Source organism: Castor canadensis, chromosome 9, assembly GCF_047511655.1.
Source record: "Castor canadensis chromosome 9, mCasCan1.hap1v2, whole genome shotgun sequence".
Lineage (NCBI taxonomy): Eukaryota > Metazoa > Chordata > Mammalia > Rodentia > Castoridae > Castor > Castor canadensis.
The window spans coordinates 35,941,877-35,958,639 of record NC_133394.1 but is presented as its reverse complement, the minus strand read 5'-3'; the positions used below and the strand labels follow the sequence as shown (position 1 = coordinate 35,958,639).

At 34.9% G+C, this 16,763-nt stretch overlaps 1 protein-coding gene and 2 long non-coding RNA genes across 5 annotated transcripts in view; 1 reads left to right on the top strand and 2 right to left on the bottom strand.

The window, feature by feature from the left end:
- Positions 1–1,483, bottom strand: part of LOC141410854 (uncharacterized) — a 34,864-nt gene extending 33,381 nt beyond the window's left edge. The window contains exon 1 of the long non-coding RNA XR_012435626.1: positions 912–1,483. This is a non-coding gene — a long non-coding RNA (uncharacterized lncRNA). The remainder of the gene's footprint in view (positions 1–911) is intronic.
- Positions 1–12,794, top strand: part of Slc9b1 (solute carrier family 9 member B1) — a 75,424-nt gene extending 62,630 nt beyond the window's left edge. For all 3 annotated transcript variants that reach the window (XM_074041451.1, XM_074041450.1, XM_074041449.1), the window contains 5 exons: positions 691–797; positions 1,626–1,775; positions 5,696–5,804; positions 6,365–6,501; positions 11,929–12,794. In XM_074041451.1, coding sequence (XP_073897552.1) covers positions 691–797; positions 1,626–1,775; positions 5,696–5,804; positions 6,365–6,501; positions 11,929–12,144 — 719 coding nt within the window. In that variant the 3' untranslated portion in view covers positions 12,145–12,794. The remainder of the gene's footprint in view (positions 1–690; positions 798–1,625; positions 1,776–5,695; positions 5,805–6,364; positions 6,502–11,928) is intronic.
- Positions 12,089–14,185, bottom strand: LOC141410856 (uncharacterized). Its single transcript, XR_012435628.1, has 3 exons — positions 14,141–14,185; positions 12,481–12,520; positions 12,089–12,188 (listed from the first exon to the last, which is right to left on the bottom strand). It is a non-coding gene; the product is annotated as an uncharacterized lncRNA (long non-coding RNA).
- Positions 14,186–16,763: the final 2,578 nt, after the last annotated feature.

The following is a 16,763-nucleotide window of genomic DNA, read 5'->3' as shown; positions in this document are numbered from 1 at the left end:
GTCATGCCTGCAGCCCAAGTTTCCATTATTTTCAATGGAAACATTTCTAAAATATATAATTACATACTTGAGCTACTCTACTACTCATAGCAAAAACTGAACTTCATAATTGGAGATCAGGGTTTTTGTCTACTTATTTTTTTACTTGCTACTATGACTATAGATATGGACATAAATGCTATGCATTTAAAATATGTTGAAAAGTCAGTAGACCTCTGTCTCTTTCTAGGATTTTCTCTGTAATAAAATTGTTTTTTGTTGTTAAGCTATTCATTTTACATTTAAGTAGTATAATAGAACATCAGAGAATAATTATTAATATAGCCCTTCCTAGACATATGCTAAGTGCCACAGAAGCTACCCTGTTATGCTCTCTCCATTCTTTTATTCACCTGGTTTTATAGATTGGGTGTGTATAGGCAGCACATTGTAGCTTGTTACTTCTTTGTTTTCTAGCTGACTTATACAATGGAAATTTCTGAGTAGTATTTATATATTATATTATTTGAAAAACATTTCTTTCAAATTGATCTAAATATGTTGCACATGTGTCACTATTAAAGGTCCAATTTTGTATATTTTGTAAATTGTAGCCTTTCTTTATGAACTACCTAGATCCCACTTTCTAACGTGTAGTGTATGTGAAACTATTTCTCTGTGAAAAGTTTCTCTTGTTGTGTGCTCTTACAGGTAGTATACTTAGTAATGTCCTAGCATCCTTGCTGGAAATATTTATTGGTGTGCTGGTAGGAATTATTTTGGGACTTTTTGCTCGATATTTTCCAAGTGAAGATCAGGTAAATAAAACATTAATCTGTCTTATAAAATTATAGTATGTAAGTCAACTTCCATCACTATGTTGAACTACTTGGGACAATTAACTTATAAAAGAAAAGGTCATGTTGACTCACAGTGCAGAAGTTCAAGCCCATGATCAATTGGCCCCATCACTGTGGCAAGGTCAAGGCGGTGAACCAAGGCCAAACTGAACTGGCACATCATGAGCCCTGACACAAAAGAAAGGGAGAGAGGAACCTAAGGATCTTCCAAAGGCCCCATATCCCAAAGATTCCACCAATAACTCCACCCTGGGTACCAAACCTCTAACACAGGGGTTTTAGAGAACATCCAGCATACAAACAATAACATGTAGTATTAGACTTTTCTAAGATTTGAACTTTTGAAATAGTTATGAAATATTAAATTTCATACTTAATTCTCTTTCCCCAAAAGTAGTCTCCAGTGTCCACCCTGTGCTTAAAAATGAGCGCAATAGTGAACTTACCAATAACAATTATTGTGATTAATAAATACACATTTATTTTTAAGGATTCATTGTGGAACTGAAGGTTATATGGGTCTTTCTTCTTCACTTTCAGTTGAAGTATTATAACCACTTTACTGATAACAGTATCAGAAATGTATCAATGGATGAAAGTTTAATATTTGCAAAATTTGTTACCTGGTACCAAGTCTGCTGAAATTTTTGGTGAAGAAAATCAATATTTTAAACACTATTCAATATGACATTTAGAGATATGATAGCAAAGAGCCAGAAATGATGAACAGATAATACCAAATCTTATATATTTAATATAATCCAATTTCTAAATATCTATTTCTAGGAAAAACTTGCAAAGAAGAGAGCATTCCTTGTTTTGAGTATGTGTATTTTTGCTGTCTTAGGCAGCCAACATATTGGTTTACATGGATCTGGAGGATTAAGCACACTAATGCTGACTTTTGTGGCAGGGAGAGCTTGGACCCAAGAGAAGGTGAATGTTTTCAATATATCATGTTTTTAAGCAGATGAAATAACTGGATGTTTTAAGTATAATGAGCATTTAAGAATGCTCAGGGAAATGTGTGAATCAATCAAGGAAACAACATATTTAAGAAAAGTACCAGGAAGCCAGGCATCAAGGGCTCATGCCTGTTCCTAGTTACTTAAAAGGCTGAGATCAGGAGTATCATATAGTTCAAGGCTAACCTGGGCAAAGAGTGAGACCCTATCTCAACCAGTAGCTAAGGGAAGCATAAAATAGGAAGGTCACAGTCCACATCAGCCTGAGCAAAAAAGAGACCCTATCTCAAAAGTAATCAGAGCAAAAAAGGGCTGGAGGCATGACTCAAGTGGTAGAGTGCTTTTCTTGCAAATGCAAAAAGCACAGGCCAGTACTGCCAAAAAAAAGAAAGAAAAGCACCTGGAAATACACATCAGGCTTCTCTTTTTTCCAGGGTTTATATAATAATATAATAATTTATATAATAATATAACTATATATATATTACTTTTGTTAATTTATTTTATTCATTAGTTTTATATAATTCATAAAACACATTTGTAAAGATTAAAATATGTAGAATAAATACAAAAGATTCCTTCATTCCCATTACCCCTAAATATCCAAACTTCCTTCCCAAAAGAAATCATTTCTCCTAACGAATCCTCTATTATATTTTCTATTTTTAAAAAATGATGCTGTCATAAACAGTCTTATAAAAATAGTTTCCTAGAAATGGAATTTGGGGTTTAAGAAATAGTCTGTTTTTATTTTAATGGACACTGCCAAATTATCACTTTAAAAGATCTTCATTATTTATATGCTTGCCAACAGTATAGGGGAGGTACTAATATCTTAACTACTTCTATTTTGTAACAGATGGGTAAGAAACTGTATGACATTGTTATAGTTTATTTGCATTTCTCCAATTAGTAGGGGACTAATTTTCTCTTCATATGTTCTATTTAAACTATGTATTTGATAGCCTTTACTTTTTTTTTCTTTTTGTAATACTGGAATACTGAGGATTGAACCCAACGCCTTGTACTTGCTAGGCAAGAGCTCTACCACTTGAGCTATACCCTTTAACCCTTTTGGTTTGTTTGGGTATTTTTTGGTCTTTTTTCTTTATTTGAACTCGGGGCCACACTTGGTAGGCAGGCACTGTATCATTTGAGCCACTCCCCCAGCCCTTATTTTTTGAGGCATGGTCTCCATAACTTTGTTTGAGCTGGGCTTGAACTCATGATCCTCCTGCTGCCTCCACCTACCAGATATTAATCACCATGCCCGGCCTGGGTTATTTTGCCATTTTTTTTTCTAATTTATAGTTCTTCTAAATGTTAGGGTTTCTGACCCTTTGTTTCATATATACATAGAATGTAATTTTTGCTTATCTTCAATTTTGCTTGTGTCTTTGTTATGGAAGCAAAGCTTTCTATAACCTAGTGTATCAGTTTTTCGGTTTTGGATCCTATGTCTTCTTTCAAAAGAATTTCCTTATCCAAGATTATAAGATTGTAAATATTACAAAGATACACTATTTTCTATATTACAATCTAATACTTTGGTAATTTTTGTTTATTTTATTCTGGAGTTTAGTCCTTTAATCCATCTTGAATTTATCTTTGTGAATATTAAGAAGTAAGGATATATGTCCATATATGTGTGTGTCTATGAATACATTGACACACATATATACTTACATATGTATTCATAGATACACAAATACATATTCTTACATATAATATATGTGTATATACATATAAACTGGGTGTAGTCAGTTTTCACCAAGTTATTTACTAATCCATAAATTATTATTTTGAAATGCCTCTGTTGACATAAAGTAAATTTTATAATACATATAATATTCTGGAATCTATTTAATCCTACTTATCTATCTGTTTCATCTCTATGCCAATACCACTCTCTTATGTTTATTTGTTTAGTTTTTTATTTTTTTTTTATTTTATTATTATTATCAGAACTCAGGGCTTTATGCTTGCTAGGCAGATGTTTTACCATGTGAGCCACACCTCCAGCCTGTTGTGTTCTTTTGCTATTTGGAGATAGGGTCTCACTTTTTCCCAGACTCCTATTTCAGATTTTGGGCTGTTCCTGGGATGACAGGCACACACCCCACCACACCCAGCTTTTTTCAGTTGACATTGACTCTTGCAACCTTTTTTGCCTGAGCTGTCCTTCTAACTGTGATCCTCCCAATCCCAGCTTCCCATGTAGCTTGGGATGACAGGCGTGAACCACAGCACCCAGTTAATACCACTCTATTTTAAATCAATAGTTTTACCTCTCAAAATCTAACACAGAAGTTACCCCCTCATTGTACTTCTTTTAAATGTATTGCTTGGCTGCTCTTTACCATATTCTTACTTAGATTAATTTTATAATCAGCATGAGAATTTCCCTACCCAAAAAACATACTGACATTTTGTGTAGTTTTCTAATATAATTACAATTATAAAAGTAATGAAGTGATTAATAAAGAATGAAAGAGAGCAGTGGAGGGGATGAATTCAAGTATGATATATTTGATACATTGTAAGAACTTTTATAAGTGCTACAATGTACCCCTCCAGCAAAATTTAAAAAAAACACAAAAAACTACAGAATTATTTTTATGTAGTAAAAGAAGTAACCAAGAATAAATAGAATTTTTAAAAAATTAAGAGTACCAAATAGGATAATATGCTATAAAGAAGCATATTACTGATACTTTTTTTTGTAGTACCAGGGCTCGAACTCAGGGCCTACACGTTGAGCCACTCCACCAGCCCTTTTTTGTGAAAGATTTTTTTGAGATAATGTCTCACAGAACTATTTGCCTGGGCTGACTTCTAACTGTGAACTTCCTGATCTCTGCCTCCTGAGTACCTAGGATTATAGGCATGAACCACTGGCACCCAGCTTGTAAATGGCAATCAGAAACCCCAGTCATACCAAATATATACCCCAAACAAGGGACATCAAGGTTATTATGTATCTTCTGTTAAGAAAGACAAGCCCAAGCCCAAGCCCGTGACTCACGTCTGTAATCCTAGCTACTCAGGAGGCAGACATCAGGAAGTATCCTCTCGAAACTAGCCCACGCAAATAGTTGGTGAGACTGGCTTATAAAGGACTGGTGGATTAGCTCGAGGTGAAAGCCCTGAGTTCAAGCTCCAGTACCACAAAAAAAAAAAAGACAAGCCTAGAATGAGACTAAAAATCTCTTCATCCAAATTCCTAGAATGAAGGTGTTTCCTGTATTCTAGTTTTACGTGGAAAATGACACCGGAAGGGTTCCCTGCCCAGATATGGGAGCTGGCTTAAAGCCAGAGTAGGACCACATATATGATTTTGGTTTGCTTGTAAGGTAAAAATAATTTTAAAGTGAGCAAGGAGTCTTTTTAGAAGCAGGCCTAACACACTACCAGAAATTTTTTTCCTAGTAGTTTATAATGTGTCAGGATTCACTTTCATGGGATTGGCTTCCAGGGTAATTGTCAGCAGAGTCTTTCTGTCTCCCTTCCTTGAGGTCAGGTTTCATGAGCTGTGTCTGTTCCCTTGGCAAGATATGGTTCTATCTCTGTTCAACTGCCTTACAAACAAAAGCTACAACACTTACTGAGTATTTCTGTAATTTCGAAATACTCACTTACTCTGTGACACAATGACCAAATAATGTTATTTATCATATAGCTTTGTAGATGTCTTTTAATCAGATTCTACCTGTGTTTGAATAAGAGAAGTAACCTACTCAATTTATTAAGAATTTAAGAAGGTCTTTCATAACATTTACCTAAAAATAAAATATTATCAGTTGATTAAATGTTAAGAATGACTTCAAATTTCTAAAATGCAATTATCTTTGTATGCCACAATAACTAAAAATGTATTTCTCCTTTCCATAGATTGGAGTCCAAAAAATTATTGCAAATGTATGGAATATTTTTCAACCTCTTCTTTTTGGCTTAGTTGGATCAGAAGTGTCTGTTTTATCTCTTGCATCAAATACTATTGGTAAGAGTAATTAGAGCACAAAAGATGTAAAATTCAAATATACTTAAGAAAACTGTGAGTACTTGAAAAAAACTTTATTTAAAACATATCTTTAAGTGGCTACAAGGACTTTCTTCAAAAACTCATGTTAGTACACTAAATTTGCTCTTACTCTAACTTGTGTTTTTGTCTGTTTTTAACCACATCCAAAGAAATAGAGACTAAAATTTCTTTTCTGAGGAGAAGTACTATATATCATTAGATGATTTTGATTGCTTTCATTTAAAAGTAGTCTCAAAACAGTCTATTCAGAATTGAACAAATTCCATTCAAAATCTATTACTTCAGAATTGAGTAAATGTCATCTCTCCTATTTTTAATACTACCATCAGATAATCTTTGACTTTTTAGATAGAAACCTAATCACATTCTTTATAACTATTATTTTTACTTAAAAATAGACATAAAGAGGCAACAGCCTTACCATGCTTCCAAAAGTTTTAGAAATTCTATCTCTAAGCATAAAAAACCACTTCTTCCCAAATATTTTGTTGTTTACACTTGTTTTTTATCTATTATAGGCCTTTGTGTTGCTACTCTGAGTTTGGCATTATGTTTTCGAATTTTAGCTGCATTTTTATTGATGTCTTTTGCTGGTTTCAATTTGAAGGAGAAAATGTTTGTTGCTTTAGCATGGATGCCGAAAGCTACAGTCCAGGCAAGAACATATTAAGTCATTGCAATAATTTTAGTTTTGATGATTTTTTTAAAATTCTAAATGAAAAATATTACTCCAGTCACAAATTATGGACTAATTAACCTTTCTTTTTAATATGTTTGATCTTAACTATCTAATAAAATTTAACATAACTGTTTTTTTATTCATTTATTCATATGTGCATACAATGTTTGGGTCATTCCTCCCCCCTATGCCCCTCCCCCTCCCTTACCATCCAACCTTCCCCCTCCCTCTCCTCCCCACCCCCTCAATACCCAGCAGAAACTATTTTGCCCTTCTCTCTAATTTTGTTGAAGAGAGAGTATAAGCAATAATAGGAAGGAACAAGGGTTTTTACTAGTTGAGATAAGGATAGCTAGGGAGTTGACTCGCATTGATTTCCTGTGCATGTGTGTTACCTTCTAGGTTAATTCTTTTTGATCTAACCTTTTCTCTAGTTCCTAGTCCCCTTCTCCTATTGGCCTCAGTTGCTTTTAAGGTATCTGCTTTAGTTTCTCTGTGTTGAGGGCAACAAATGCTATCTAATTTTTTAGGTGTCTTACCTATCCTCATATCTCCCTTGTGTGCTCTCGCTTTTATCATGTGCTCAAAGTCCAATCACCTTGTTGTGTTTGCCCTTGATCTAATGTCCACATATGAGGGAGAACATACAATTTTTGGTCTTTTGGGCCAGGCTAACCTCACTCAGAATGATGTTCTCCAATTCCATCCATTTACCAGCGAATGATAACATTTCATTCTTCTTCATGGCTGCATAAAATTCCATTGTGTATAGATATCACATTTTCTTGATCCATTCATCAGTAGTGGGGCATCTTGGCTGGTTTCCATAATTTGGCTATTGTGAATAGTGCTGCAATAAACATGGGTGTGCAGGTGCCTCTGGAGTAACCTGTGTCACATTAGGTATATCCCCAAGAGTGTAAATACCACATTTTCTTAATCCATTCATCAATAGTGGGGATCTTGGCTGTTTCCATAACTTGGCTATTGTGAATAGTGCTGCAGTAAACATGGGTGTGCAGGTGCCTCTGGAGTAACCTGTGTTGCATTCCTTTGGGTATATCCCCAGGAGTGGGATTGCTGGATCATATGGCAGATCTATGTTTAGATTTTTAAGAAGCCTCCAAATTTTTTTCCAGAGTGATTGTTTGCATTCCCACCAGCAGTGTACAAGGGTTCCTTTTTCCCCACATCCTCACCAACACCTGTTGTTGGTGGTGTTTCTAATGATGGTTATTCTAACAGGGTTGAGGTAGAATCTTAGTGTGGTTTTGATTTGCATTTCGTTTATGACATAACTTTTTTAAAACCTCAATTTTAAAGGCAATTATTCTTAAATTTAAAAGCATACTTTTAATGACCAGTAATTCCTAAATTTTATGCAAATACTTTTCTATTTTCCTAAAATAAAATGTAATTTTTATATTTTACTGACTAGTGTAGAGGTGAATATTTTAATGGCATTAATTTAAGTATATCTTCTTAATTATATATTTATTTTTGTGATTATTTGATTAATGACTGAATCTCTACCCTTCCAATATATTATATGGGAAAGACAGAGACAGTATCTGATTTTTGATAATTTGGTTTTTATTTTTTGGGTTTTAGGATTTGTTTGTTTTTTCATTATTTTTCCATAGCACATAACACAGTGCCTGGCAAGCAGGAGGCAAATATGTACTTCATGCCTGCAAAAATGAATGAATGAAAGAATGCAAAGGGAGACCTTATAGTTTTACCATCTTTTTTAATGATATTTTCCTGCTACTAAAAAGGTACTGCTACTCACTTAGACTTTATTATGTTTGCAGCATACCTTAATTCCCTGTAATTCCTTTCTCCATTGTTATTACGGACCAGAAATTTCCATGAAATGAAATTCTTTATTGTCATGGTTAGAAAAGCAAGTCTACGGGCTAGATTGTGCTCAATACCATGTTACTTGTCTATAACCTTGGGCAAGTTACTTCTTAATCTCTCAGTGCTATGATTTCCTCATTTTTTAATGAGATCTATGATTGTACCTATGGTACAGTGGTGTTGTGACAATTAAATGAAATAATCCAGATACACCCAAAAGACTGTTACTCCAGAGGCACCTGCACATCCATGTTTATTGCGGCACTATTCACAATAGCCAAGTTATGGAAACAGCCAAGATGCCCCAGCACTAACGAATGGATTAAGAAAATATGGTATCTATACAGAATGGAATTTTATGCAGCCATGAAGAAGAACAAAATGTTACCATTCGCGGTAAATGGATGGAATTGGAGAACATCATTCTGAGTGAGGTTAGCCTGGCCCAAAAGACCAAAAATTGTATGTTCTCCCTCATATGCAGACATTAGATCAAGGGCAAACACAACAAGGGGATTGGACTATGAGCACATGATAAAAGCGAGAGCACACAAGGGAGGGGTGAGGATAGGTAAGACACCTAAAAAAACTAGCTAGCATTTGTTGTCCTTAACGCAGAGAAACTAAAGCAGATACCTTAAAGCAACTGAGGCCAATAGGAAAAGGGGAACAGGTACTAGAGAAAAGGTTAGATCAAAAAGAATTAACCTAGAAGGTAACACCCACGCACAGGAAATCAATGTGAGTCAATGCCCTGTATAGCTATCCTTATCTCAACCAGCAAAAACCCTTGTTCCTTCCTATTATTGCTTATACTCTCTCTACAACAAAATTAGAAATAAGGGCAAAATAGTTTCTGCTGGGTATTGGGGGGGGAGAGGGAGGGGGCAGAGTGGGTGGTAAGGGAGGGGGTGGGGGCAGGGGGGAGAAATGAACCAAGTCTTGTATGCACATATGAATAATAAAAGAAAAAAAAATAATCCATATAACCTGTTTAGCACAATTTCTGGCACATTGTATGTGCAGTTAACAATGTTGTCATTACTTTATTTTGCCTTCCACTAATATAAATAATAACAACTTTTGTTTTTAACCTCTGCTGTGGGGAATAATAAATCTACAAAAGAAACCTCTATCTATCTATCTGTTCTCCCTCCTTCCAACAATTTATTGTTCTCAGTTTCCAGAACAGGGAGAAAAGATAAGCAGGTATGAGGAAAGAGATCACCTTTCAAGTCCTTCTGTGTCATTCTGCTTCTGTCTGACCTTTTCTATGGGGTCCAAGTGAAGCTGTCTTCTACATAAAGAATACCAAGGGGCTTCCAGTAACTAGAAAGACAGAATTGTTTTCAGTGCTGGGAATCAAACTCAGGGCGTTGGGTATGTTAGGCAAGTACTCTACCACTAAACTATACCCCCATCAAAAGTAATTACTTATTCAAGGAGAGCCACCACAGCAATAAAGAAATGATGATAATGTCCCATATATGAGTTGGCTCAACAATTTTTTCTATTTTTAAATTTGTTAAATTTTCATTTATATTTTGGCAACACTGGTGTTTGACCTCAGGGCCTTGTATCGACAAATATTTTTAATTTACAATTTAACATTTTTTCACCTACATCCATTTCCTCCATTCTCTGATGCTGAAATAGAATTGGCTAAGCTTCAGTACTTTTTCTTACACCTTGGCTTAGAGATACTAATGAAAATTAAAGTGGGAAATGAAAGATATTATGAGGTTAAGTAAAAACTTGAGTTCACAAATGTAAGATCAGTTTGCTAATTGGATTTCCTAAAGAAATAATACTAAATCTCAGTCATTAAGTAGGAATCATTTATCATCTAATAGTTTCCCCATAAAAACATTAAATGAGTTAATAAAAGGAAAGCTTTAAGAATGAGGGCATGTTTCATTGGTTTGTGCCTATCAAGACCCTGTCTCAAAGAACAAGGCTGGAATTATGGCTTATGTCCGTAATCCCAGTTACATGTGAGGCATATGTAGGACAATCGTAGCCCAAGGCAAGCCCAGGCAAAAAGTACAAGACCCTATCTGAAAAATAACTAAAATCAAAGAGAGCTGGAGGTATGGCTCAAGTGCCAGAGCACTTTCCTAGCAAGCACAATGTCCTGAGTTCGAAAAACAAGGTCCTGCCAAAAAAGAAAAAGAATGGTACCTATCATAGGACAAGTGCTACAGAACTGCATAAATATCATTCTTGCTATTAATTAGTGTCATCACTACTACTATCATCATCTCTAAACAGTAATGGGTTTTTTGAGAGTTCTATTATGTTCAAAACCTCTTCTAAAGACTTTAAACAATCTTCTAAAGATTCTTTAGAGCTCATTTTCTACCTGATTTATCTTTTCTCCCTAGTATCTAGCATATTTGGTTATCCTATTTAAAAAAAAAAACTTTGATCATTGATTGGGAAAATGGAGACTGATTCTTAAACTGAGGGGTTCTTTTGCCATCATATCCCATATCAAACATAACATTTCTAACATTTGTTCTGATTTTGCAAATCCATAGACAATATGCATTTATATTTAGTCCCTGGAAACTTTAAGGCAATTTATTGCTTAGACTAGTAAATATAAAGCAAGAGGGTTAGCAAGAAATTTGTGTGATGTCATTAAAAACACATAATACAAGAAATCTGGGGAAATTTTTATGATTCAGTCGGGACATTTTAAAACAAAAAATTTAAAAGAATTCATCCCCTGGCAGGGGTTGAGAAGTAAGTGGTGAGAAAAAGACAAAATTACCTGAATACCTTCTGTGTGCCAGGTGCTCTTTGTATTCTCATATTTAATTCTCCCAACCATCCAGTGAGGTAACTGTTGTTGATTTTACAAGTGATTAGGTTAGAGGACTGGTGAAGTAGCTCAAGTGATAGAGCACTTGCCTAACAAAGCATGAGGCCCTGAGTTCAAACCTCAGAACCGCAAAAAAAAAAAAAAAAAAATGTAGGTTGGAGAATGAGTCTCTTTTAAGAGCCCACTTACTTGGGTGCAGCAACAACAATTCAAGTCTGTTTACCAAATTCTAATCCTCTTGGCAGTTCTGCTATATCACTTGGCCTCCCAGGTAGGAAAAACAATGAGAAGAGAGAAAAATCCTAGAGAACCCTAAGAAACTGAGAATTTTTACATTGTCTCAATGCAACCAAGATCCTACTAATACATAATAAAGGCAACTAAGCAGAGTTCAGTTAAAACTCCTGAGGTTCTGGAGCCATCTGCCCACACAAAAGAGATATTTAAACAGAAGAAACCTGAGGGACAAGAACACAAAACCAGTCTCAAAATGTCTGCCTGCCATCTTGTCACCATGGCTCTGGAACATTTGCTAAACAGAACACGACATTGCTGAGTAACTTAGGAAAATTACTCAACACTTTTTGACTTGTCCTTTTTTTTCCCCGATAGTTTGTTACCAGGTTTTGTTTATTTTTTACAGAACTTTTATTTTTATTACATTGCTAACTGATTCACATTTTCCTTTATGTCCCATTTTCCCCCACTTGCAGGCTGTATTAGGTCCCTTGGCTCTAGAAACAGCAAAGCTAACGGCACCCCACTTGGAATCGTATTCGAAGGATGTGATGACAATAGCCTTTTTAGCCATCTTGATCACAGCTCCAAATGGAGCTCTACTTATTGGCATACTGGGACCCAAAGTACTTACACGCCATGATGATCCAAACAGAATAAAACTGCAGTTGTCAGATTTGCAACTTCATTAAAAAGTTTATTTGCTTTCATCCACTTGCTTCTTTGAATGAATTACCTCACAGAACAGAAAAATTTTAAAGTGTAAATATGTGGAGACTGCACATAGAACCCAGGATCTGGTAAACATGTGATTTCTTCACATGGCTCTCCTCTGATTTTTGCTTCCAAAGTAATAGTAGTAAATGGTATGCTCTCTTGTATTTACATATTTCACGAACAAAGTTTATCTCTAAATATACGAAAAAAAGTTAAAATAATCCATAAGGCTGAATTTGATGTCATAATACAAACACACTATAATAAAAATTAAATGAACCTAGTGAAATTAAACAACTTTGAATACTGACCTTGATAAGACAGCATAAGTTTCCAAATAGAAGTCCAATGCTTCACCAGTTCAGTAGTTCAGTTAAAAAGTTGGGCAGAAAAAAGAAAAAAAATGACAACAATAAAGCACACCAACTTTAAGTGGGCCAACTAAATATTTAGGTTTTAAATCTAGTTCTAGTGACTACCTGAATAAACTATATTAAGTAAAAGAACCCACATTAGTCTTGTATTACTTCTGATACCCTTAAAATGAAAGTGTGGTTTAGCAGTTTTTAGATGACACACTATCTGTAGTTTTTATTACAGAAATAAAATTAAGTCAAAAATAGAAATAAACTGGATATTTTCAATTAGTATTTTAAAATCTAGGCATTAAAAGCAGCCTTCAGAAAGGAGAGATTAATATAATACTGTCTTTTAGAGAGGTTTTTTTTCCCCTTGGTAACATAGAATTACTTTTCAGTTTTGACTGATGAAATCTACTGTGCTAATATAAAATTTGCCACAAGTAAAGTACAACTCAGTTGATTTCAAGATTCTTTATTTTAAAGTTACAATAGTCATATTAAAGCTTCTCATATGGTCTTTTTGAATAGCCTCTTAAAATTTGTTCAGTCTTCTTTGGAAAAGTCCAGTGCAAGGAATGAACAATACTTGGGTTCCTCTTTTCTTCTTCTATGCAAGCAAGGTTTTAAATAGCTCAGAATATGAAATTTGCACATTAATTTGCCAGTAAAGCAACTAAAACTTAAGGCATGTAAAACTATGTATCATTCCTATTAAGATTGAGGCCTCTTATAGAATATATCACCAAAACTGACAGAGATTATAACATACCCCAATAACTCTGGGAAAAGAAAAATTTGCTACACTTCTAATGGCATTTTCTTACCTACTTTTACAAAACAGCACAAACTTTGTGCCTCATTTTCACCTATTTTAATTCTAGTGCAGTACTCAAATGTACACATTTAAACTACAGGAGTATTTTTAACTAATATTTAAATCATGAGTTTATATCATTGTCTCTAATAATAAAAACATCCAGGCATAGATGTGCATACCTGTAATCCCAGCACTCAGGAGCCTGAGGCAGGAGGATGGAGAGAGTTCCAAAACCAGCCTGGGCTTTATTGTAGAGAAACTCCGTCTCGAAATAAATAAATCAATCAATCTCATATTTACATTCACAAGATAGTATTTTATATTCACAAGATAATTAGATTTTAAAGTAGCTAATCTTAATAGACATAGAAGCACAACAAATGACTTTCAGAATGAGGAACTGTTTAGGCTTTTTTTTTTTTTTTTTTTTTTTTTGGTGGTGGTGGTGGTCCTGGGGTTTAAATTCAGGGCCTCACACTTGCTAGGCAAGTGCTTTACCACTTGAGCCACTCCACCAACTCTTTTTGTGTTTGGTATTTTTGAGATAGGTTCTTGGCAAATTTTTTCTCCAGGCTGGTATCGAACAGTGATCCTCCTGATCTGCCCCTTGAGTAGCTAGGATTATAGGCATGGTGCCCTGCAGGAATTATGTATTTAATTAGGAGGAAAATCATCATACCTATTCTTTTTGTTTCATTTATACACTTTTCTCTACATTTTAAATGTAATATTTTGTATGTACATTATCCTTAAATATTCTCCTTTGAAAGGTAGTGTTTCACTGGCACTTACAGCATAGGAAACGACTTCTTAAGTAGAACTCAAAAGGCTCAGCATCTAAGAGAAAGAATGGACAAATGGGATCACATCCAACTGAAGAGCTTCTGCACAGCAAAAGAAACATTCATTACACTCAAGAGACAGCACACAGAATGGGAGAAAATCTTTCTGATAGGGGACTAATATCCAGAATCTACAGGGTACTCAAAAAACTCAACCCCTAAAGAATCAACATCCAAATGAAGAAATGGGCACATGAATTAAACAGGGAATTCTCAAAAGAAAAGATACAAATGACCAGTAAATACATGAAAAAGTGTTCAACTTCCCTGGTGATAAAAGTGATGCAAATCAAAACAGCACTTTCATCTCACCCCAGTTAGAATGACCACATTCAAGGGCAAAAACAACAAATCCTGGTGAGGATGCAGTGAAACTGGAACCCTAATACACTGTTGGTGGGAATGCAAATTAGTATAACCACTGTGGAAAGCAGTATGGAGATGTCTCAAAAACCTAAAGATAGAAATGCCATATGATCCAATGATACCACTCCTATACATCTACCCAAAGGAACGTAAGACAGGATACAGTAGAGACACATGTATACCATTGTTCATCATCACACTATTCACAATAGCCAAGCTTTGGAAACAACCCAGGTGCCCTACAACTCATTAATGGATCAAGAAATTGATCCAATGGAGTTTTACTCAGCCTTAAGGAATAATGACATGTGACTCAAAGGTAAATGGATGCAATTATCATGTTAAGTGAAGTAAGCCAGGCTCAGAAAGACAAAGGACACGTGTTTTCTCATACATGGAAGATAGATCTAAAGATAAACATATACACAAAAACAAGCATGATCATATACAACTTACATGTAGAACACGTTTGTAATAGTGGAACTACTCTAAGGAACTTGAGGAAAGAGGGAAAGGAAAAGAGAGAGCATCAGTAATATTGTAAAACATAATGTTTGTGAATGTAGGGAATATAAAGATGTGTATTGAAAGCTGTTAAAAAATGGGGGTGGGAGGTAAAAGAGTGAGGGAGAGTAATGGAAGGAGTTGAATGGACCAAAATAAAGTACACCCACAGTGGGTTAACAGTGAGACACCCCTTTGAACATCAACTTAAATACTAATAATGAAAGACAGGACTGTAAAATAGGTATAGTGGGGGGGGAGGGGTACTAGGGGAAAGGGGAGGGAGAATGGAAAATTAAGGTGAGGGTATATGGCAGATGGGCTTCATATACCTATGTGAAATAGGACAAAGAAACTTCTTGCAATTGCTTTAAGGGGCAGGGAGGGGGTTGAGGGGGAGAGACGATGGGGCAATGTAACTAATGTACAATACAAGTCTAGTTGGAATTGTCACTATGAATCCCCCCCCAAATGAATATGACCTAATTTAAAAAAAAAAACTATTCAGGACTATTAAGAACAAAAATAAAGATAGTGTTACAGATATCAGAACTTAATTTAAATTGTAAGTTCACTATGTAAAACTTTTTATAAGATTAACATTTAATGTCATTTAAAAATTGCACCCAGTTACCCATGTGTACAATGTTTATGTTTTTATAGTATTTAAACAAATAAATACAAGAATATAGTTCTTTATAAATTTATCATGAACGTTTTTATTTAGTCCTTTTTTTTACTGTTTAAAGAATTTTTATTAAAGCAAGAATTTTATAATCTAAATTACATTTTCCTACTCAGTTATCAATTTGATAACTGAGCTATTCCACAGTAAAGAATTATAAAATTAAGGGAAGGAACGCCATACATTTTTCTGCTTTGGTTGGCGAAATTTTCTTCTGAGTCTGTAAAATATTAATATGATTTACATTTTACTATGAGGGAAGTCTTTGTGTTCCAAAATCAACAAGTAATCTAGGAAGCATTATGTTTGGTAGACATTTGCTTGGCACATAAGGTTCAAATTTTTCTTTCCTTTGTCAATTTATTTTATACTTTGTGATTTTTCCCATAATATTTAAAGTTTTTGATGTTTGCATACTTTCCTTCAGTGAAGTCCAAGTTTCTTCCATGGTTCCTGAACAGTTTTGGACAGTTGGTTACTAGTGACGCTATAAACTGCATCCCAGACAGCCTCTTTAGTTGCTAGACTTTTGGTGAAGTTACAGCTCCATCACCTCAGTACAGACACCCTGGAGACTCAACTACATGAAGAAGCTGTGAATTATTAAGCTCCCACAGTAAGACAGGTGTTTTACCAGCAAGAGTAAGGGTGCGTGACTTGATAAGAGGAAACAGTCATTCAAGCAACATTTTCATGTTTTTAGGGTTTTGGGGGTGTTGGTAGGGTTTGCCCAGGCTGGACTCAAACTGGCAATCCTCTCTTGAGTACTGGGATTATAGGTGTGCACAACCACCAACATTTGTTTTTACTATTCAGAAGAGGAAGATACCAACATAAAATCAGTCAACATTTCATGACCTTGTAAGTGAACAGTAGGCTGCTACATGGTAATCTGTGGCTGTGCATTAAGGTGTTGAGGGTTTGAACTCCCAGTGAATAAAGCTGTGCATTTGTTTCTCTTGTACTAGTACAGATCTTTCTCCTAGCCTCACTAACACTGTGTTGGGGAGCATTTGTT